This window comes from Manis javanica, chromosome 4, assembly GCF_040802235.1.
Source record: "Manis javanica isolate MJ-LG chromosome 4, MJ_LKY, whole genome shotgun sequence".
Lineage (NCBI taxonomy): Eukaryota > Metazoa > Chordata > Mammalia > Pholidota > Manidae > Manis > Manis javanica.
In genome coordinates, this window is record NC_133159.1 from 99,722,442 (window position 1) to 99,744,720 (window position 22,279).

The window sequence follows — 22,279 nt, forward strand, 5'->3', positions numbered from 1 at the left end:
TAATTAGCCAATATGTTTATCTTATATTTGGATTTATGTGATGGACAAAGCCTCACAGAATTAAAAACACTCATTTTACCAGTCTGCATAAAATCATCAGCATTGTTTGGGACCAATTTAACTAAATAGAAAAGGTATTACTTTCGAACAATATTAATAGATACATTGTTATGTCAGAAGACATGGAGACTTCAGAAAGGGATACCAGTGTGTAGGGCAGCTGAAGCTTACGTAACTTTGGAGGCATTCTTTAAGGAAAAGAATTAGGTATAGGGCCTTTGCAAGTGAGGAGACCTGAAGCTTAAGTAGAAAATATTCTTAAAGGACGTTAAGAGTGAAAGTGCCTCAGCACAAAGCAGGCTTACAAAACTTAAGATACTACTGGAACTCTGCTAGCCTGTTCTCTGCTTATTAGGTCTTCAACAAATCTCTATTAGATACTGCCGACTGACCTGTGATGTGTCCCACCCTAGAAAGTTCTAACAAAGTTTTTGGTGTTCAACCAAGAATGACACAGACTTCCAATAAGGTCTTATCATTTTAATTGAATTTAATGATTATTGCTCATCTGCAAGGATTAATATTGCATTCATTAAAAATCATTCAATACAAAATAAACTTGTTCCTCCCAAGTTGGTTTCTACACGCTCCCTCTGATGCCAGACATTTTTCCACAGCATCCTTTGTTACATGGCTTGACAGAGATGGAGCCCTTACCTATTCCTATGGACACAGTAATAGATACGGAGGCAGGGGGCATGCCAAAGGGCGGCAGGATGGGGCCCCTCCCCCCGAGCAGAGCTAATGGGATGGATACCACTGTTGGTCAGGTTACTTCCCCTAAAGGATGTGGTATTCTGATTGGCTGGTTAAATGCCTTAGGAAAAAGGGCTTCAACCATTGGCGTCTACATGGAAGAAAGCATGGTCACACTGGCAAGGAGTGGGAACGGGCTGGTGGGGAGAAACAGGAGAGGAAAAGGAAAAATATTTTGGCAAGACCACAGTCCTCTGCTTGGAAGTTGCAGGGTGAAAGCTTTCTTTTCTTATATTCCTGTTTTTAATGTCTGTCTCTCTGAGGATTGCAATAGAGAAATGAAAATTTCTAGTAACTAGTACTAATGCCTGACCCAACTTTGAAGGATCCTGAACTGGAACAAGTTGAGGATTTAGAATCCTGCATAGTTAAATACTTAAAGCTCATGAACATAAAGCTCATCTGACCATGCAGGAACGCTGATAAGCAGAGTGCACGGCATGGAAATACATTCTGATCTTTGACAGAGCTTCTCTGGGGATTCTTTCAGAGAGTGAGCCAGGATGTACTGATTACTTTCTCTATGTAAAACTGCTCTTTAAAATCTTTAACTTTTTGTGACATATGTCAATCAAAAGCAGTACTATTTCTATAAAACTGTTAAACTGGGCCTGAAGTCCCAGAAGTTACATGCGGCCAGATTTCCCTCACCCTGGCCCAATTTATCCTTCCTCCTCCCATCCACACCTACCTCTCTTTAAATATTTTAGATGCAGAAGCACAGCTGACCAGAAATTTTCTCTTATAGGATAAATCCTAAAAATGGGGCTCAGTGCTTTATACTGAGTAATGGCTTAAGGAATTTGCCTTCAGCACAAGCTGTATGGGGCAGAGCTGATCGAATTAGCTGTTATGGCCTCAATTCATTGATGCTATAAACTATGGGCTTGAAACAGGGATTAATCAGTTTGAGGGCAGCATTTCTCTAGATCCAACTCTGCACTATTAGCTCCAAAGGTTCAAAAGAGAAACTGGTAACAACCACCCAAGCAGCATCTCAGTATTAACACTAAACATTTTTCTTTTCTTTTTTCTTAGAACAGAAATGTTAGGGGTCAAAATCAAACCTAACAAAGTGCAATCTGGTTAAAAACCTGAAAAATGAGAAGGTCTGGTAGGAGTGGAAGAAGGGTGGTACTAAATCCATGTGAGTCTACTGGATCTCTACAAGCAATACTCACTAGTACATATCTCTGAACCACACATACCAGGACATTCCTTTACACAGGAATGGGCTTGGAACATCTAGGGGAAACTGACATGCACCATCTACATCTAACCTACCTGGCTGGTAGGTAACATCCCTGCTCCTCTGAAGAAGTGAAAGAGCACTGATTTCAGCAGCTAAGAAATGGGCTCTTTTAAGGCAATTTAGACATTGCAGATTGTTCCACATAGAAGGTACCTTAGCCTTTCCTGTTAATAAGGTACACCATTAAGACTAAAATCCCCAGAAATGGTGAAGAATCACCATTCTGGGCTGGGAGAGTAAAATCATTGTTTAGTGACTAGGGTAAGGAACCTTGAATCTCAGTTTCATCTAAAGAGCCATGAAGCAAGTTCCTGTGTGGTCTGCAAAACTTGGATAATGAGATGAAAAAACAAGAATGAACTTACAGAAAAAAAAAAAAAAGTCAAGAAGACAGGAATAAGAAGAAAATAAAAATTATCTTAAAAAATATTTCTTTTAGAGTTGTGTGGTTCATATGGACTGGTCCTTGGTAATCTGGTCCATTAGTATCTATAAAGAAAAAGATTGATTGGTTAGCACTGTGTCTTCCACTTGAAAGTTTCAGAAGAATCAGAAACAACACACACTCATCAAGGTGCCTCCCCAGCCCAGGCTGGGGATTCCAGGGGTCACTCTTCCCTGTGTTTCCATGGGGTTCTGATTTCATCTTTTTTTTTCCTCCCAGCTCTGACTTTATATAGAATTATCTGGGGGAGCTTTTACATAAGCCTGGGTCCTGTCCCAGAGCAACTGTATTAGAATCTCTGAGGGGTAAGGCCCAGGCTCCAAAATTGTAGAAAACCCCTAATTTTTTACCTCTACTACTAGATAAACAATTTCTCTGCCTACCTGGTTAGTTTGGAGCACACTTCTCATTCTCTTCAAAATCAGGCATAACACTTTATTTAAGAAAGCTGGCTAGCCTGCTTGGTTTAATATTGGGGAAAAAAGATTTTCACTTGCTTTCCCCAACTTACCTGTAATAATTGGGTTTGAATGGCCCATTTTTGTTGAGTCCCAGATATTTTGCTTGGTCATCTGTCAGCTCTGTTAGGTGGGCATCAAATGATGGCAGGTGCAAGCTGGCAACATACTCATCTAGGAAGAACAAAGTGGTAGGGGAGAAGACTCCATTTTCAATATGCCTGTCAGGGCATAACCTCCCCCTTTTTAATCTGAAGCTTTTTGAGAAAGAAGACAATGGATAGAGTAATTTTGAAAGAATCTACAGTTCGAAATATTTGCTTAAAGAACCTTCAAAGTTGCCTTCTGACAGGGTACTTATCTCCGTATATCCAGAGTGCATTTAGAAGGCCATTTACCAGGGTGACAAAATGGGGTGGACTTGTACCTCCCTACCCTTCATGGGCAAAGTCTCTGGCTTCACCTCAGCAGCCAACATGCCATGTACTACACTCACCTTCCTGAAGCAACTTTGAGTCAAATTATGAATCAAAGTGTCTTGGGTTATTAAGCTCAAAAGAGTCATGATTCGTTAACATTATTTAAGATAAGATCCATAAAGGCCTTAAATCTTTGCATCACAGATTTCTAAGGCAGGCAGCACAAATTTATTAGTCTTCCATAGATAAGCTTCCTGGGCTTTTCCTTTATGAATATGAATATAAAAAACTCACAATCTGAGGTAAGCTGTTAGAGGGGACAAGAACAACTAGTTTTTTAGCTTTAAGAGGACAGGGGTTTGGGCTGACCAATTATAGATGGGAGAGGGGGTACCACTATTCAGAAAGGTAAAGAACTAGAGATGACATATTATGTCACATGAACATAGCACAGTTGTCCCCTGGAATGACAGGAGGTTGTTTGTATATCTACAAAGAGGAAGACCAATAAAACCTGTGTTTGTTTCTGTTTGTTACAGTTTGGTCCCAGCCTGTACTCAGGTGTGGTGGCAAGTTTACTGAACTTCATAAGGCTACTTAGAATAAGTGCATCAACCCTCAACCATTATGTTAAACACTAACCCATTAGCTGTTATTCTTACAATTATGCAATGTATATTAATATTATTCTCAGTTTACTGATAAAGAAACTCTAGCTCATGGAGATCAGAATTTGTCCTGAACTCCAAAAACCACTCAGTGCAAAAGCAGGGATTAAAACCGACTCTAAATCCAGGGCTTTTCATATTAGTCTTACCAAACCATGCAACAGCTTGGGGATTAATACAGATTTCCACTGTTTCTTACTCACCCATTTTCTTAGGAAGTAAGTATACATCTTGCTTGTATCGTCCCTCAGGTGCATTATACAGTTCTATCAGTGCCAGAGCCTAAGTTGGAAAAAAAGAGCCAGAAAACACAGAAACACTTCTTAGATAGGGACATAAAAATAAAAATAGACACAGCAGGGTCTTGGGGTTAAGTACTATAGTGATATGTCACAATGACAGTACCCAGGACTTGGCTTTAATAAACGCCAACACACATCATGAAGGATTTGTTGGTGTTTTTCTTTAGTTCCTGATAAAATAACAGACTAAATACAACTAAGCTAGAACACTATATTCTCAACTAAACCCACTCAAAGGGACATAAACACTGACTGCCTGACTAATGATTCTATTCTATACTTGAGAAAGCCTGCCTTGACAACCTGACCTGAAGTAAGATCAGGTTGATAAGAACATAGCCAGGTACACTCTCATTGGAATTGTGACCTAGGCCCAGTTCCACTAATCTCAGTGCAGGATAAACAGGCATTTTGTTACATACCTGTGTTGTAGCTGTGATAGACAGAACAAAGGTGGGAACTGTGGAGCAGCTCAGATTGAGCAGACGACCCTGAAAATGTAAAAGAGAGCCCTGGAATGAGTTTTGTTATTCCTCTCTCGATTCCAATGTTATCCAAGACAAGCAAAAGCAGCTAAGGACTTTAGATCCCTCTAGACTTGGTAGGGAAAGAATTAAGTTCTGAGTAGAAGTCTAGGTTTTATTTCATTTTCTACAAATCCATCTGAGTCTGATAAGCTGAAGAATCAGTTGTGGTCAGAAAATAGTATGTTACTTAGTAAAAAGTAGTTATTTTTTGAGTGATTCTACTTTGTGGACCAATTTGAGAAATCTCTCTCTATCCAGACAGAGTTCAGGGAAACAGGTCCAATAGTTTTTCACTGCCTCCTTTCTCTCCCATGGATCTAACTACATGGCTTGTGCTGTATTGCTGAAGCCTTTGTGTGTGTGTACCTCTGCCAGGAGGACAACGCGTTTGCCATCTGGCCAGATGACATGGTCCACCTGGGAACGTACTCGTTCCCATGTCAGCTCTGGAGTGCGGAGGCTGGTCTGAAAGGAAGAGAGCACAGTTGACTGTGGCTATAATGGAAGGAAGGGGAAAAAGGCCCTGAGAAAGATTAATTATAGATGCCTTACAACATCAATTTCCGTATTGGAGTGGCCCATATTGCATACGATACAGCTGTTTTTCATGCGGTCCAAATGCTCCCGAGTCACCACATTCTTATTTCCTAAAAGTAAAGGAGAGTGGCTACAGAAAGAGATGCCAGGGGACAAAGGTACAGACTGGCTTTCAAGTTCAATCATGGGAGGGAGGTTTGCTGGCATTAAAGAGGATGTACAAATTGGGAGGAAAGAATTGCATAACAAATTTTTAGGATCAGTTGTTCGGTTTTAAGATTTGTGTTGTACGTAAAGCCATCTGGGAAAAAGGCTCTTTGTTCTGGAAGACATGTTAAGGTACTGATCGCTTACTCCAGTTCTGAGACTTTACCCTGAGCACAGGTCTCAGCAACTTTATATGAAAGTCAGACCTTCAAGATTTAACCTCAGAATAACACTTATCCGTGTACAACAAAGCTTTTATACTTACCCGTGCAAGTTATTACAACATCAACTTGCCGGATGACTTCATTTAGCTTTACCACCCTGAACCCATCCATGCTGGAAGAAAAGGAAGAAATACTATGAGCAAAAGAAGGAAGCAGTGAGACAGAAGCTGGTCAAAAATTGAGGCAACTAAATTCCCTTCTAAAGTCAGATTCAGTGCTAAAGTCAAAGGGATAAGTGACAGGTTGTGCTGAACTATCCTCTTCAGACTCCCAAGATTCCATCCAGGAAGGGAAAATGCCAAGGAACTTTAGGAGTGCCCTGGGATTACACTGGAGAGAACAAAGCAATCCTAGCCTTCTCCTTTGAGAGATTTATGCAAGGAATGGTTAATACAATCAATCATGAAATTTCAGAAACACAGAGTAGGAGGGAATCTAACAGTATTACCACTCTGTTCTTACCAGGCCTGCAGAGCACAGATGGGGTCAATTTCTGTGATGTAGACAATTGCTCCCAGGGCCTTGAGAGCAGCACAACAGCCCTTTCCCACCTGCAGAGCAAAAAAAAGAAGTCAGGTGTCAGTCCATAAAGGCTCAGTACTGGGGCAGGTAGGCTCTGTGGGAGATGGGGATGCACCTCCCTGAAACCTCCAATCATCTAGTGGGCCCTGCAGGATGCTCCAACCTAACCAGAGCAGACACAGATCCACCCCAAGAGAGGTGACTTAGCAGATGTTTTATATATCAGAGCAAGGGCTGGGGCCTGGGATAGGAAAGGAGATCAAGGAAATAAAAGTGTTACCATTACAGGACCACAGAAAAGCAACTGTAACTTCTAGTTTCTTACTCCAGAAAAACCTGATAACTCTCATTTGAGATGCATCTAACTTAAGGACAGCTCAGAAGCTCAGGAACTTCTGTGGGTCATTGTTGATGACAAAAAAATCTCCTTCACCTATTCTAGTGTTTAGAGATAGTCAACTGTATGCCACTTTGGATTTTACCCTTCAATCCATTCCAAGTCACTTGTGGGACTAAAATGCTATATATTTCACTTGAATCAAGTCTCATAAAAGGTAACTGTTACAACTGGGGGGAATGATACCAACATTCCATACCACAAAACAGTGGTGAAAACTGAACACAATTAATTCTGTATGTCTCTATTCATAAATCTGAATAAAGGACTTTCACTATTATCTTAAGATATACCATCTAAGCGTTTATTTTAAACCCAGCATCAGTGACTCTACACAGACAACATAAGTCTCCTTCAGTCAATGTTTCTACTGAATTCTATGGAAAGACAGACACTGAGGCCCAGCTATTTACCTCACCATAGCCACACACCACCACTTGTTTCCCACCAAACATCACATCTGTGGTCCTCTTCAAGCTGTGGAAACAGACAAGGGCTCAACTCAAACATTATTAGCTCAAACACAGTCCCTGTGCACAAAATTAAGCGCAAGGCAGTGTCCTAAAAGGACTTGGCTGAGCTCAGTATGAAATGGACCCCTCTAATAAACTTTAAAAGCCAAAGGAAGACCAAGGGTCAAGACTGGAGTGACAATCAAACTACACTACAACCCAACCCAAATCTACCCCCTATAGTATATCTATACTATATATATATATATATATACACACTTCAACTTACCCATCCAAAATGGATTCTCGGCAGCAGTACAAGTTATCAAACTTCTGTTTGGTAACAGAATCATTGACATTCATGGCTGGAACACAGAGCTTCCCAGCTTTGGAGAGCTGATATAGCCTAAAGGGAGAAGAAGCCACAAAAACAAACAAAAACAAAGTTAGCTAGTAAAACATAGTAAGTGGCAAAATCTGCTAATTCTCTTCAAGCTCCATGCTGCCCTCCCAAAGATATTAGTGAACAAGACTATTTCCTTGTCATTCCTCCTCCCTTTTCATTTATTCCCTCCCACCCCCTTATATTTTGGAAGGAAAAAGAAAAACCCTTTCAGGTGAAGACATTTACTTCTCTTCCATAAAAGGGGATGTATTTCCTTGGACCAGCATCTTTTCAATCTTTAAAAAACCCATGAGTACTTCTGATAAACAAAGATTATCAATGATTCAGGTACGGTTCCTACGTATGTGTGTGTGAGCATGTGCAATGTGCCCCCAACAGAGAAACACTCTTTCAGGTATCTTTTAGGTATTCCGACAAGCCAAGAATATTTTGCCCAGTTTTATTTTCTGTAGTGTGTATAAGCATATAGTTTTACAAGAGGATTTTTTTTCATATTTCAAATATAAAATTATAATACAATATTGAATACAGTTTTTTCAAGATAAACTCACTCCCTACCTCCCAATACTGGTTAAGAATCACAGTGGAAAAGTGGGAGAGAAAAATGTGTGAACTAGAACCTGAAATTACTTCCTTTTAGGGTCTCCTTGATTCTTTAAAACTAAAAACTCAGAAGTTTTATCTAATGAAGATACTCCCATTTAGTCACTACTAGCCTGGCACACAGCCCTACAGCCTAAAGACCAGAAGAATTTGCTGAGGCAGGGACACAAGGGGCAGCTACTCCAGAATCTGTTACCTGTGAACACCAGTCACGCTCTCTTCCACAATGCCTCGGATCTTCTTAAACACGTTTGGATACTTCTTATAAACCCAGTGGGTTAAGTCTCCCCCATCATCCAGGATCTACAGAACAGCCAGAAGACTTCTATGGGCATTCAGGCTGCTAGAGCTGGGGGGAACTTTGAACCCACTTTCTGTCCTAGCAAGAGAGCCCTGTATATTTTGGAAGAGCACTCCTCAGAGCTCCTTGGAGCAGGTTTAGACAGTGGAAACACAGTTGTGGTTGTTGGTGTAAAATGGTTAAAAGGATTCCTAAGTTTGTTCTCAGCTATAGTGAAGAGCATTAGACTATCACAGATTCATTTTCGTCTAGTCTTGAAATATATAGCCCGTTTGAATGCAAAAGCAGAGCTGGGACAGGAAGGAAAGAAATCAGAATCCTATTCCAAAGAAGTACCACATCATTTCCTTCTATTTCATTTTGCTGTATTTGAGCCACATGTGTTTTACTTAGTCTTATCCTTCCCCCACCTTTCCATTCAGTACTCAGATCCACTCTGAATAGGTACCAAGCTAAACACTTTGGCAACAGTTAAGTGAGTGAGACCAAACATCCAAAACATATTTAGGGAACCATGCTTTGAGGGGGAAAAAAGGAAACAAATCTATTGTCAAAAGTGTCTATTAATATGTGTTATTACCATGTTGGCTTGCCATCCATCCATGTTCACACAGCGGTCAATACACCACCAGAAGTCATCTTCCGACTCGCCCTTCCAAGCAAACACTGCAACTCCTGTAGAGAAGGAAGCAAATCAGCTGATTCCTCCTCTGAAGAGTGTCCTATAATCATTATCATTTCTGAGATTCATGGGAGGAGAAAAAGGGTCAAAACTATGCTGAAAGGAAACAAGCTAGGAAGGGCAAAGAGTGAAAATAGCACCTTTAGTTCGAAATTGGTTAAGAATTTAAGGGATTTTTGTTCTCAAAAGGAATTTGGGAACCTTAAAATGTTATTCTCTTTGGCCAATTTTATACTTGGAACTCTATCTTAAGGGGATAAAATGAAGGAGGGATCAAAACAAAATTGTTCACTGGAACATTGTATTAGCAACTATCTTGAAACAACCTAAAAGTTCAACATCAGGAAAACAGTGAAGTAAAATCACATGGCCTTATGACTATTACAAATGATGCTGTCAATTTTCAGTAACATGGAAAATTTCTGAAAATGTTATACTTAGATTATAAAATTGTAAACATACTGAGATTTACTTTATCACCATAAAAAATGAATAGAAAAAAGGAAAAATATGTCAAATATTATCTTTGTGTAGGAAGATTCTTTTTTTTTAAACTCCTAAATTTTCTGCAATAAACACCAGTAAATAAGAAAAATGTAAACAGTAAAAAGGTGCTTTCTGAGGATCCTAGGAAGATGGAATATCCTTAAAACTTCATGGTGATTTTCTTCTGAACATTTTAACAATAAAAGTTGTTCTATGTTTATTGAACTCCCAAGTAGTGTATATATTTTCAGTGCAATACGGCATTCCAAATTAACCAATATAGAAGGTACTTCTTGTCAAAAATAATGAGAGTTTTGGTGAAAGTAGACCAGATGAGCTCACGCTTATATAGCTTATGTAGTTTAACATTCTTTCTTGTTTACTTAACTTTGGAATTGGGCATTTCCCCATGTAATTAGATTCGTTGCAAAGATGATATCTAATGATTGTATTAGGATTCCAGCATGGAAATGGACCTTCATTTTATCATCTATTTTTTTCCTGATATTTTTATTATCCTCCAAATTTTGTAGCCCCTAGACTATAACATGACACTGTAAAGACAATTCTGATACATAAAAATTATGTTTAATTATTTTGAGACAAAGTTAGTGAAGAAAGCTGAACTTACCAGCCTCTGCCAGTGCTGCAGCCACTTCATTCTGAGTGGAGTAGATGTTGCAAGCAGACCAGCGGCACTGAGCCCCCAGGGCACAGAGTGTCTCAATCAACACCTATGTCATTGCATAGGAAGACAGGGTGAGGTGGGCCAGACAGGAGTGGCATCAAGAGAACAATACCAGCAATTCTGAAGCAACGGGTGCTACACTAGGAAGTTACAAAAGGGTGTAATCCAGCTAAGTAATAAGTAGTACACTGGTATGTAATTTTACACAAAAGATTATGTTCCTGAAAGTCTTAACATTTTTATAATGATCATGTTTTTGCAAATCTAGATGTCCATTAAGTCAGATTTGTTAAACATAGTTTATACCTATACAAACAAAGTAGAAGATACTATTATTGTGTTAACAGAGAGGTCCCACTTGGAGTATGGATAGAGAGGAAAGGCAAAATAAAAAAAGTTTCTTTTCTCCCCCATCAGAAGTTCCTCTCTTTTCTCCCAAAAAACTCACCGCTGTCTGGGCTGTGATGTGTGTACAGCCCACTATTTTAGCACCAGCCAAGGGCTTCTCCCCCTGAGCACGTTTCCTGAGTGAAATCAGAGCAGACATGTCTGTGAAAGAACAGAGGTTTTGAGCTAGGTCTGCACTAACAACACCATTAGTTCCTGCCCCAGCAACATCTAGGGCTGGTACGGATCTGCTGCCAGATGGTGAGAAAAGAGAATAACTCTAAGCATATTTCCATTATGATTGGGAACTTCAACAGCAAAACAACAGTGGCAAGTTGTCATCTAATCACTTAGAATTCCTTTTTCTAGTATTTTCAGCCTTACATGAGGAGGACTGAACTGAGAACGAAGTAAATTCTCAAAACTGATCAAAGTTGAGGGTGGGTCTCATCATTCAAGAGAAGGAAGTGGTTATGCATTGGCTAATGGATTCCTATGTATAATCACCAGACCAGAAAGAAAGACTTTACCCTCAGTAGAAGAACCACTTGCATCTGTTTTTCTATGCTGTCTAAGCCTATTCTGCCAGTCTCTGGTTTCTACACTCCCTCCCAGTATAGACATGTCTCCACAGTGAAATCAGCAACAGAGTAGGGAGACCTTACAGTGAGTGGGGTTGGGTGAAGAAACCAAGATTTAACTGATTGCTAGTCACTTCTACCCTTGTTCCAGCAGAGGGTGCTCAGGACCAAAGACGAGAGGAGATCCTAAATCACCACAATCTTAGTTGAAAACCCTCCCATTTTTGCTGCTTCTGGGAAATCTGGGTCTCTGAGATTGGCAGATACAGTAGGCTCCCACAGAACTAACCATCATGTGGTGATCCTGGACTTGCTGACTCAGCAAGATCTTGGAATATGGTGTCTTGGGAGAGGAAAATAGAAACTACTCTGTGCAATTACCACATGCTGAGAACAGGAAGCAAGGAGAACAAGAACCAGAACGAGGACAGTGAAGTTCAAGCTCCACACAGAGAAATCTGTTTACACAGAAGTTCAGCAGAATGGATTTTCTCAGTGCACTTTCTGGTTAGCTTTCAAGCCTTAAATTGTCTGTGGATCCTGATGACTAGCAAGTGGGTTGCTTCTGTCCCCCACCCACTCCCTTTCTTTACCTTGCTCTGCAATCTCAATCTCCCGGCGTCCAAATTCTGCCTGCTTGATGTTCTTCACACAGAAATTGCTGCTGCCCTTGGAGTTGGTTTGCTGCTTCTCTCGGGGGGAAACCTCATCATCAGAGCTATCTGTGTAGGATGCAGCTAGAGCCAGGGAAGAGAAACGAGAACAGAAAAACCTCAGTGGCCCCAGCAACACAGAGTGCAGTCCCCAAGGGATTCCCATTTAAGTTAAAGGAACACTCTTAATTGGGGCCACCTTTTATATCACTCTCAGTTCTACTTCTCCAGGGGAAACTGTTAATGGATCTTCCAGTGTTGTTGGTCCATTTACCCACCCTGATGTTACTTGGCCATTAGTGCTCATGATAAGGAGCTACTGATCCTACCTAATCCTGTACCAGCTCTAGGGAACCCCAGATACTAGTGGTACTTGGTTTCCAACCTGGATTGGAATCAGACATGGCAACAATTGAGTAATTCAGGGCATCTAAGGAATGCTATTCCCATAGATTACTGTTCCTCAAATTTAAACTTCTAAATCATCTTTTGGAATCATGTGGAAGGTGGTTAGGCACCAGATGGTTAGGCTAAAACACAGATGGTTAGGCACCAGAAATCGCCAGAAATTCCCATTCAGTAGGTCTCAGGTAGGACCCAAGACTTAGCAGTTCTAGCAAGTTTGCAGGTGCTGTTTACCCTGATGTTCAGAGGCCCACACTTGGAGAACCACAAATATGGACAAAAATGTAAGATAATCTTCCAAGGGATTTTACATTCAGTTGTGCTCAAGGAATATAAAGATGGAAATAAATGACTCAAAAGGTGAGCAGCTCTGTTTCTATTGCCAGTCGAGACTACTCAAGATGTTCAACTTTAAAATGCAACTTCACATAAAAGCTGAAAATGTCCTTTTTGCTAGATATGCAAGGAGGATATATAACAATCATTCATTGTCTCTCAGAAGACCTCTTTTTCTCTCTGAATAGAGTATTTCCCCAATCACTGTCTCTGCCAGCACATCCAGTCTTTCTCACTGACTTCCATATACAACTAGCTAACACAAATACTACTAGAGGTATCTACCCCACTAGCACAATTAAACTCTATCACAAAGCTTTTAAAAATTCTCTAATAGGTACCTGTAATACACGGCCATCAAGATGTTTGAAGACTTTGTTAAAGCTTTCTTCACTCATTCCGCCTTCCTTCCTATTATAACTCAAATCTTTCATAATTCCTTCCTAGCTATTATTAGTCTGTTTGTCATCCATTACCTTTTGTATCTGTCCTTACAAGACACCTTTTTATTTGATAGCCATTACACACCGAACTGCTGTTTACACACATGCCCACAGTGAATCTGTATATTCATTCATTTCAGTACTTAACCCTGTATACCACCATTTGCTCTTACCTGCCTATGTCTATATTGGGTTATCAGTGGCACAGGGCAAAGAATAAGTTTTAAAACATTTGTTTGCTTATTTCTTTACATTCCTTGTACCTCAAGCCCAGTCTTTAATGTTAATACAATACAAACAATATTCTGGCAAAGGATAATAAATGGCATTTAATACAGTCTCTTTGCTGACACTAACACCAATCTATGACCTTGGACAAACCTCTTAATCTTTTAACAATGTTTCCTAAATTGAACAATGAGGCCGGGTTGGATTAGATGGCCCTGTGGATCTTTCAGTGTTGTTCCTCCAGTACTCACATCATAAAATTCTATGTTCTTTTCATGCTAATTTTCTAACATCCACTCTAAACCTGAGAGTTCAATTCAACCCAGAGAAAAGACAACTTATCTGGGGTTAAGACAGGAGAGAAGAACTAAAAAGGAACAAGTTGGAGCCACATGATAGTAGTTTGAATATTTCCTATTCCAGAGAAACAGGTGGATACTTCAACATAAAGGGTAACCTAGTAAATGAAAGAAGCCAAAACAATAGTTTGTACTGTTACAATTCAACCAGTCTTGGAGCTGATAAAGAAACAGATAGGTGGCAGGGCTTATCTTACATAAAGAAATCAGAAATTATGCTTTCAAAGTACACCTCTTTTCCAAGGCCAGCTCTGTCAGCCAAAATACCATTGATTTTCTCCCTTTGTAATGTGGGTAGACGAACGTGGGAATGGGAACCAGCCCAGTACTACCTGCCAGACACTGGCCACAGACCACATATACAGTCAGGGATACAAAGTCTCCAAATGAGGAAAAGCTTCCCCAGCTCAAGCCTGGTGGGAAACATTCCCACTGCCCAACCACTCAGTATCAGCTTTCAGCACAAAGATGGGCAGTCCTGACATGAGGTATTTCCAGCTTCTAGATAAGTGAAGAGCACTGGGTAGAGAAACAGCTAAGGCTCTGAAACAGAAGATCAGAGAGGACACAAAGTCCACACCTACCGGAACTGTAGCTGTCTGTGGAGGACTGAGAGATGGAACGAGACAAAGACCGCCGACCAGTCTTGGTGGGGAATTTGGTGAACTCCTGCATGTCATCAGCAAACTGGATTTGCTATATTGGAGGAAGAGGAAGACGAAAAGCTGAAAATTTACAATATGTATTCTATGAAATGTTCCATTTTTAAAGGCCATACAGTATCTTCCTTAAAAGTTAAGTTACGTGTCTCCTGTTAAGCCTGCAACTCTCCCACCAGAAACGAGGGTGGGCAGAGGCTACTACTTTCTGATTACTCCCAAAATGCCAATTACTGCCTCTTCCCAATTGTTTCAGCAGAACTGTTTTTTTTTGGGCGGGGGGGCAGCGGGGTAAAGATCCAACTTCTTTTAACATTTATCAAATTTCACAAACCTTCTTTCCCACATTACATAGTTTTCTTTCTTTTCCCTTAAAACCTGAACACATTAAACTCTTTACCCTTCCTCCCAACCTTATCAAAAATAGGCATAATCTCATAGTGCTTGTTTTTCTTTTTTCAGAATATTCTCTAGTAGCACATTCTTGTCCTTAAGTTAGCAATGACCTTGTTTTAAAAGAAAATTATGAAGAGATGCCTTGAAATGGTGATGGGCAACCTAGGCACAGCAGCTAATATGAACAAATCAATTACTGAATTAGTAGGACTCCACAGGGAATGAAGCAATAACCAAGGGAACACAGAGTTCAATCATATATATGTACTTCATAAAACCAATGTAGTATTTCCAGAACCTTCTATATCCAGTAAAATACCAGAATATATTAATGAAAAAGAAATTGCAAACCACACATGCACCATAGTAAATTCCAACTAATTAGGACTAATTTGAGGGGAAGAGAAAATAATTACTTGGTAAGCTTTACTCAAAACTTCTTTAAGTAAACCAGAACTAGGTAATTATTTGAAGGATATTTGGAAAACTGGCTTTAGTAAATAGAAAATAGCTAACAATTTTTATTATTCACAAATTAATGAGCATTTTTGAAGTGTCTAAAACATTTATTTCAATTAATGTTTTAAAAACCTTCCTCCTGAATTCTTCAACTCTGAAAAACCTATTCTTTAAAATATAAACCTCAGCCTCCTGCAAGCAAAATGGTTTCAGAATCTGAATTGAGATTCTCCTCACAACCTGACTAAATCTGAAAAGGTTCCCATGGAAAATCCATTAAGCTAACACTTCAGGAAATATTTCTGGAAATGTAATCTATTACAGATTAAAATCTTCTCTCCATAATGCTAGCAACATGGTTATAGCCATTCGGGCAGGAACAATAAAAAGCCCACTAGTTAGAGCAGCAAATGCTCCCCTCTTCTGTCACATGTACCCTAAAGCTAAGGTAGCATCAGCTGGCAGTGTTAAGTATCAGGCTTAAATGTACAGCCTAGGCACAGCAGCTAACATGAACAAATCAATTATTGAATTAGTAGAACTCCATAGGTAATGAACAATAAGCAAGGGAACAGATTTGTATTTTCACACCAAGAATGAAAGCAGAGAAAACCATATAGTAAGAGCCACAGATACTACTATTGGGCAGCAGGCCTCTGAGAAAAACCTGAATGTATTTCCAGTTTAAACCCACCTTGGCTCAGCCTCCAACTGGGCAAATTTCTTCCTTTAGGCTACTCAGTGAAATAAGGAGGAGGCAAGGTTCAGACTCTGTTTTATTAAGTCAATGGACAGATCCTAAAGGCTTACAAAATTTTAATTTTAATACAATCTCTTTGCTGACATGAACACTGATCTATGAACTTGGAAAAACCTCTTAATCTTTTAACAATCATAAAAGGGGAAGAACCTATATTATCTGACATCTAGTCTAGGGCCTTACGCACAGAAAATATTCAATAATCATACAGTAAGTGAAACTTTCAAAGTACTTTCTTCCGTAAGATCAATTAATCAAATTTCAAAAGCACATAAGACTCAAGCTAAACAATATATACTATACCAAAACTTGATTAACAAGTATCTTTGTATATCCCAAGCAGCTTTTTTAGTTCAGGTGCTAAAACTTTAACTTTAAATAGCTTAAATATCAAAAGTACAACTGCCTTTCAAAAAACAAACAAAAAAAAAACCTCATTGAAGTGGCCACAGGTCAGCATCTGCCCTTCTAGATAGGATTTCCCACTGCATGTTCACATGACTTCTGCAGTCAGCAAAGCTAGTTTTACTGAAGAGATTCATCCTGGACCAAGGTAATGACTTCCAACCCAATGCAGTTGTTTTGGTGGCAGAAAAAAATACACGGTCAAGAGACCATCAACGCCTTTTAACACCTTACAGAGGCAGCCTTTCCTCCATCAGCCTCCTTACTTCTGATGTGGGCAGCCTATTCAGAAGCTGCTCTCTTCATGGCTGTTATGATTTGCTCCCCTGTTCATCCTTTTTCCAAAGGTTCTGGGTATATTCCCAGACGCCACCCAGCTGGGGGTGGGGGGGAACTGCAATAACAATGTGCGGGTTTTCAAATAAATAGGCAGCTGTGGCAATATAGAAATGTGTTTCTTCAGCAATCTAAGAATTGAATTAATAGTCATAATCCCACCTTGTATTAATACAGCTCATCAGTAGCCTAAGGCTTAGCAAAATCTTTCTCATCTAAAAATATTAGGCTATGTTGCAAGCAGCTTACTAAATAGTGCAGTGCCCCATCTCTCAAATATAATGAATACGGTCCATATTTGAAGGGGGCAGAATGTTAACTCAAACCATATCATGGATGGGTGGCTGTCTATTCTCAAAGCTCTTTGGTATTTACTTGTAAATACGATGGTCCAGCTACACAAAGATGCGTGATAACCTTGTGTTCTCTCCCACTCCTAACCACATGCTGAAGAGAACCTATACTACAACTGCTGCTGTGTAATGCTTTGCTTTCACGAGGCCTACTAGCTCCACCGGCTGTCTTCACAGCTAGTAGCTTTGTCTTCCCTTGGTTAAGTACCTCCTGGAATGTTCTTCACCTTCACATTATAAATATACTGTTGCCAAAAGCAATTTTTGGATATCATAAGTTTTCTTTCTAGTGAAACCATATCTCGGTAATAGCCTTCTTCTAATTGAGTTGGACTCACTGCATTTAGGCCAAATATGAACTTTTAGGTAAAAAGAGAATCTAAAGATGACTGCGAAGTTGTTCTGTTTACATTTCTTCCCATTATTTCTTACAGTCATTATGTCTTGAGTGGTGTACTTTGGTTTTCCTCATACCTAGATTTTTAAGGAATGCTAGGTCTAAATATAATGTACAATGGGGAAGGGGGGAGGGACAAGGAGATAAGGTAGTTGAAGTCCAAAAAGCATCTGAAAATTAAAAAGCCCTATGTTAAAAAACTGTTTTGTGTTTGAATATTCACCACTCCATAAAACAGCCTTACCGTCAACAAGCACATCAGTGTTCCATGCCTGAACCTAGTATCAAATATGAGAAAGGCTAGAAGGTCAGACTGACCCATTCTCCAAATAGCACATCCAAATACAGAAGTCTACTTGCTGTGTCTTAAAAACTCAATTGAATAGCAGGCCAATTTAACATACTATTTTAGAGCACTTTCTCAAATAGTTCAGTGAGTATAATGCTTGACTCTCTTCCTTGTGATACTTGTAATGATAAGGGAAAAGCTCTATAGAAGAAACGATTTCGGGCACAGTACATCCACTGCCTACTTTAGGTCTGGTGACCGAGCAAGCTGATGTTGTACTGCACTTACCAAGAAAAAAGGGTCATAGACAATCCAAAATAGTTATAAGCTTCCAGATAAGAAAAATCATTGTATACTACTCCTTCAGTTGATCCTAAGTGATATTCTTTACCCTTAGAAGCTGGGAAGTTTATTTGCACAAACACATAGTCTATCTGCTCTGAACATAAACAGCTTAGCTACACTTTTGTCCCAGGACCCATTCAATTTTCCCTTGTAGCTCCAGAATAAGAGTGAATTAAAAGCTACCAAATTCCACTATGACACCATGGCCAAGGGATGGTAACCAGGATATTTATGAAGTATTATATTCTTTTAGTCAACATATTTGGTAGGCACAAACCCAGTACCCAGTGCTGTTCTAGGAAAAATCTATGAAAGGAAATATGGTCCCTTCAATCTTGTGTATGTGTTCTGACCCACAGTGTAATGATAACACAAATGGGTTTGTAATAGAATTTTACTGTCTGTTTAGGAATATGCCAGCTACTGCAGTCTTTACAGCTTTTCTGGATACTGTTTAACTTAGAACTCCAAAAATCAGAGGTTAAGTTCGACATCTTTATTACAGGTTAAGTTTGACATCGTTATTTCACATATCTAACAAACAGCTTTTACTTTCCCCAGAAAGGTTCCTTCCTAAGGGTGAAGACCTGAACTCAAAGGTAAACAGCAATTATTAGAATAATAAATCATGAGAAAACATAGCTTAGAAGTGAGTAGAGGGATTGGTCTTTCTTGCTACTGAGGATTAGTTGAAGGGTCCTCTTGGGGTGTACTACTGTTTTTCTGAGACATCCCCAAATTATATAATCTGTCCCTCTGTCTCCTCTGGTATATTCTGCATGCAAATTTCTCTGTTTAGAAATTATGGTCAGCATATTTCTTAGCTAACACTTAGCAACTGAGTAAAAAAGTGACTATCAGAAAGCTAAAAATTTTAACAGGCAATTAATAAGAAGTGTGCTGTAATACCTTCCAAGATTCCTACATTTTTTTCTAATCCCTCTTTCACACATCTTCTGGCCAATTTTTTTTCTTCTACAGATTCTATTCTCATCTGCTCTTTTTTCAGAGAAAAGGAAGAGGGTATGGCTATCAACCTATATAGGTGCAAGACCTTTTCTTGATACCACTGACCAGTCTGATTCCCATTGCAGATGAATTCAAAGAATTAGTTATCAATAAACATCAACTTCTTCGTACAAGAACTATATAAGTCTGAGAGATATTCAGACTTTCAATCAGGTAACATCTTTCAGACTTTCAATTAGGTAAAAGAAATTTCCCAAAGACTGGCATCCTCTTCCCAACCGGTGCCCTCACATATACCACCAGGAAACAATTTATCTCAAGGGAACCAATCTCAGGCCACAGAGTTGAATCCACAGACACCTTCAGTCACTTCTTCCATTCCCTAGTACAGAAACAAGTCTTCTGAGACTCAGCAGGTTTTGGCTGCTCCCTGTCCTGCCTCCCTGTCTCAAATTTCTTAAGTTCTCAGTTTCCCCAGATTGGGCCCGAGTTTCTTGGCTGGGAAGGGATGAGCAAGCTGACTAATCACAGCACACATCTCCCTCCCCCACTCCACCCGCTCCTGTTTCTCAACAGTAACAGGATATAACACACACACACGTTGCTAGAATCCAATTCCACAGTCAGAAGAAACACTCCTTGCAAAAATGGGATTCAACTTTATCTTTTATCCATGCTGGTTGGAAGAAGGGATGAGGCAACACCAGGGCTCACACTGCTGAGTCACTTAAATGTGAGGAAGGAACATAAAGCTTGAAAAACTCTGCCAAAGAGGGGTTGTACCTTTATCAGCTATGCCCCCTCTCTTAATATGAGACAAAAAACTTCACTGGCTTTCTACTATCTCCTAAGGTGCTCTAGTGAAAATGACCAATCTGGGCCTTCAACTCCAACTGGAAGTAAAATTAGAGGTTAGAAAATGGCAAGTAGTACAGGGAAGGGGCTTCTTAACCCTTTGAAAACAACAGTTAACAACAGAATGTAACACACATCAGGACTACGTTCCAATGTCTATTTAGCTTCCTACTTGTCCAACTGACCAGCCTATTCATACTTTCCTCATTCTCAATCTGCTATCAATATTATATGAAAACATGCCAGTCATTCTTACTCTTCTGACATTCAATTTTCATCAATTCTGGGTTAAAAGTTTTTGTACAGGTTAAGAAATGTAGGTTCCTGAACACACCGATGATTTTAGTGATTACACCAAATTCCTTCACCTCATCCCTTACCACCACTGTTGTACCTTCTTTTTTCCCCACTTTTCAATATATAAAAGATTTAAAAGAGCAGTATAATGACAACCTGTATACCCTCTGTGTAGATTGAACCTTTCCACTTTCCATATTAGGTTGCTTTCTCTGTATTTACACATGCACACATATATATTTTCAAATGGTCCTGAGAAAAAAAAGTTGCAAAGATGAAAATTCACCAATAAATTCTTCAGAATGCATCATCTAAGAACAAGTACATTTTTCTACAAAATGACAGTAACGTTCTACTTAAGCATATTAACAATAATTCTATACAGTCAAATATCCAGTTTGTATTCAAAGTTCTCCAATTATCTCAAGAATGTCTTTCATGTTGTAGACTCAACAGCCTACACAAATCTTCCAAACCAACATGGAATCAAGAGTCACTAAATGCACTGGGTTGTTAGGTTCCTTTAGTCTCTGCTAGTCTAGGACACTCCTCCCTGCTTTGTTTTCCTCCCTTGTGGTATTGATTTTTCCTGGAAGAGTCCAAGACAATTGCCTTACTGAATCTTCCATCTTCTGAATTTTTCAGATAGTTTCTTTCCTGTAAATTGGATGTTCAGTTTTGAGATTTGATTAGAAAGAAATTAAAATTTTGGCAAGAGTATTTCTTAGATGTTATATACTTCACTTCGCATCATATCAGGTGGTACATAACATCAGGTTGTTCCACTATTAGTGACACTAAACTGAACTCTTGATTAAAGTGAGACCATCAGTCTTTCAAAGGCATATTTTCCTCTTGCAAGTAAAGGTTAATTTGTGGGGTGATCCTTGTCACCCTGTGAATATCCTGTTCCCTAGTGACTTTTCCATCTATTCATAATCTTTAACTGACCTAACTATATTGGGGAGGGTGGGGGTTTATAGACTCATGATTTTTTTCCCTCCAATTCCTTCCACATATATTATTAGATGGTATTCTTTTGAAAGAAAAGCTTTTCTTTTTCCTCTCTTTTGTCATTCATATTTTTATTCAGTTACATCCAATTATACAATGAATGCACTGAATGCTCCAAATGTCCCAAATTGGGTCTGTGGAAGCCTCCTTCAAACGGACTCTTCTGTCATTTTAACATCACATGACATTAAGCAATTCCTTCCTTTCTGACGTAAGAAGACATATAAGGCTCACCTTGTTCTTTCTCTGCCTTAGACCTGCAATCAGCCATTTATTTCTCCAAGGGGCCTGATTTCATTTAGTGGGGAATGGTATTTAGAAACTAGTATCTGGGTATAAGAGGTGCTAACTGCCTTTAGAGGTGTTATTACTTCTAGGCTCTTTCATTGGAGAGATAAGTAAATCTGTTTTATTCATGAGTTCATACTGATAATTCCATTTCAAATTTAACCTTACTTTTTTTTAACTTTTAATTTTCCTATTTGTATCTTTTATGCTGACAATCTTGGTCTCTAATAGTTATATTTACTTATTAGCTTTATTCTATAATACACATAATTTCAAAATTACAAGACTAATGTTATTACTAACAACGATCTGCACAATGAAATGTCAGTACTTCACTGAAGTTCTTTTTGTCCTTAGAATATATTTCACAAAGTATATATAGTTAAAGTACTGTTTTCTGGGTAATTGATTGTATAAATACTAGGTGCATTTATTTCTGTTTATATGCAACTTTAAGGTTCCCTTTTTGTCTTCATGTTTTGACATATAAAACATGCCTCAAAGGTTTAAAAGGTATATTCACAGAAGTCTCACTTCCATTCCTATCTCCCCAACTCTGCTCCCCCTCCCTCTTTTCATTTATTTCTGGTTTATATTCATTTCGTAGATAGAAAAAAGCAAATATGTTCTTATAGTCCCTCTTTTATTCAAAAGTTAACATGTTAAAAATATT

At 39.1% G+C, this 22,279-nt stretch overlaps 1 protein-coding gene across 3 annotated transcripts in view; it reads right to left on the reverse strand.

The window, feature by feature from the left end:
• Positions 1-525: 525 nt before the first annotated feature.
• The window catches only part of AHCYL1 (adenosylhomocysteinase like 1), a 52,878-nt gene continuing 31,124 nt past the window's right edge, over positions 526-22,279 (reverse strand). For 2 of the 3 annotated variants that reach the window (XM_017666644.3, XM_017666642.3), the window contains 16 exons: positions 14,369-14,480; positions 11,954-12,097; positions 10,841-10,941; positions 10,336-10,438; positions 9,117-9,211; positions 8,432-8,538; positions 7,516-7,632; positions 7,188-7,251; positions 6,318-6,406; positions 5,897-5,967; positions 5,440-5,534; positions 5,254-5,352; positions 4,783-4,851; positions 4,262-4,340; positions 3,025-3,145; positions 526-2,557 (listed from right to left, as the gene is read on the reverse strand). In XM_017666644.3, the coding sequence (XP_017522133.1) occupies positions 2,551-2,557; positions 3,025-3,145; positions 4,262-4,340; positions 4,783-4,851; positions 5,254-5,352; positions 5,440-5,534; positions 5,897-5,967; positions 6,318-6,406; positions 7,188-7,251; positions 7,516-7,632; positions 8,432-8,538; positions 9,117-9,211; positions 10,336-10,438; positions 10,841-10,941; positions 11,954-12,097; positions 14,369-14,480 (1,473 nt within the window). In that variant the 3' untranslated portion in view covers positions 526-2,550. Of the gene's footprint in view, positions 2,558-3,020; positions 3,146-4,261; positions 4,341-4,782; positions 4,852-5,253; positions 5,353-5,439; positions 5,535-5,896; positions 5,968-6,317; positions 6,407-7,187; positions 7,252-7,515; positions 7,633-8,431; positions 8,539-9,116; positions 9,212-10,335; positions 10,439-10,840; positions 10,942-11,953; positions 12,098-14,368; positions 14,481-22,279 lie in introns of those variants that run through there. The other variant, XM_017666645.3, reaches the window with a different exon arrangement.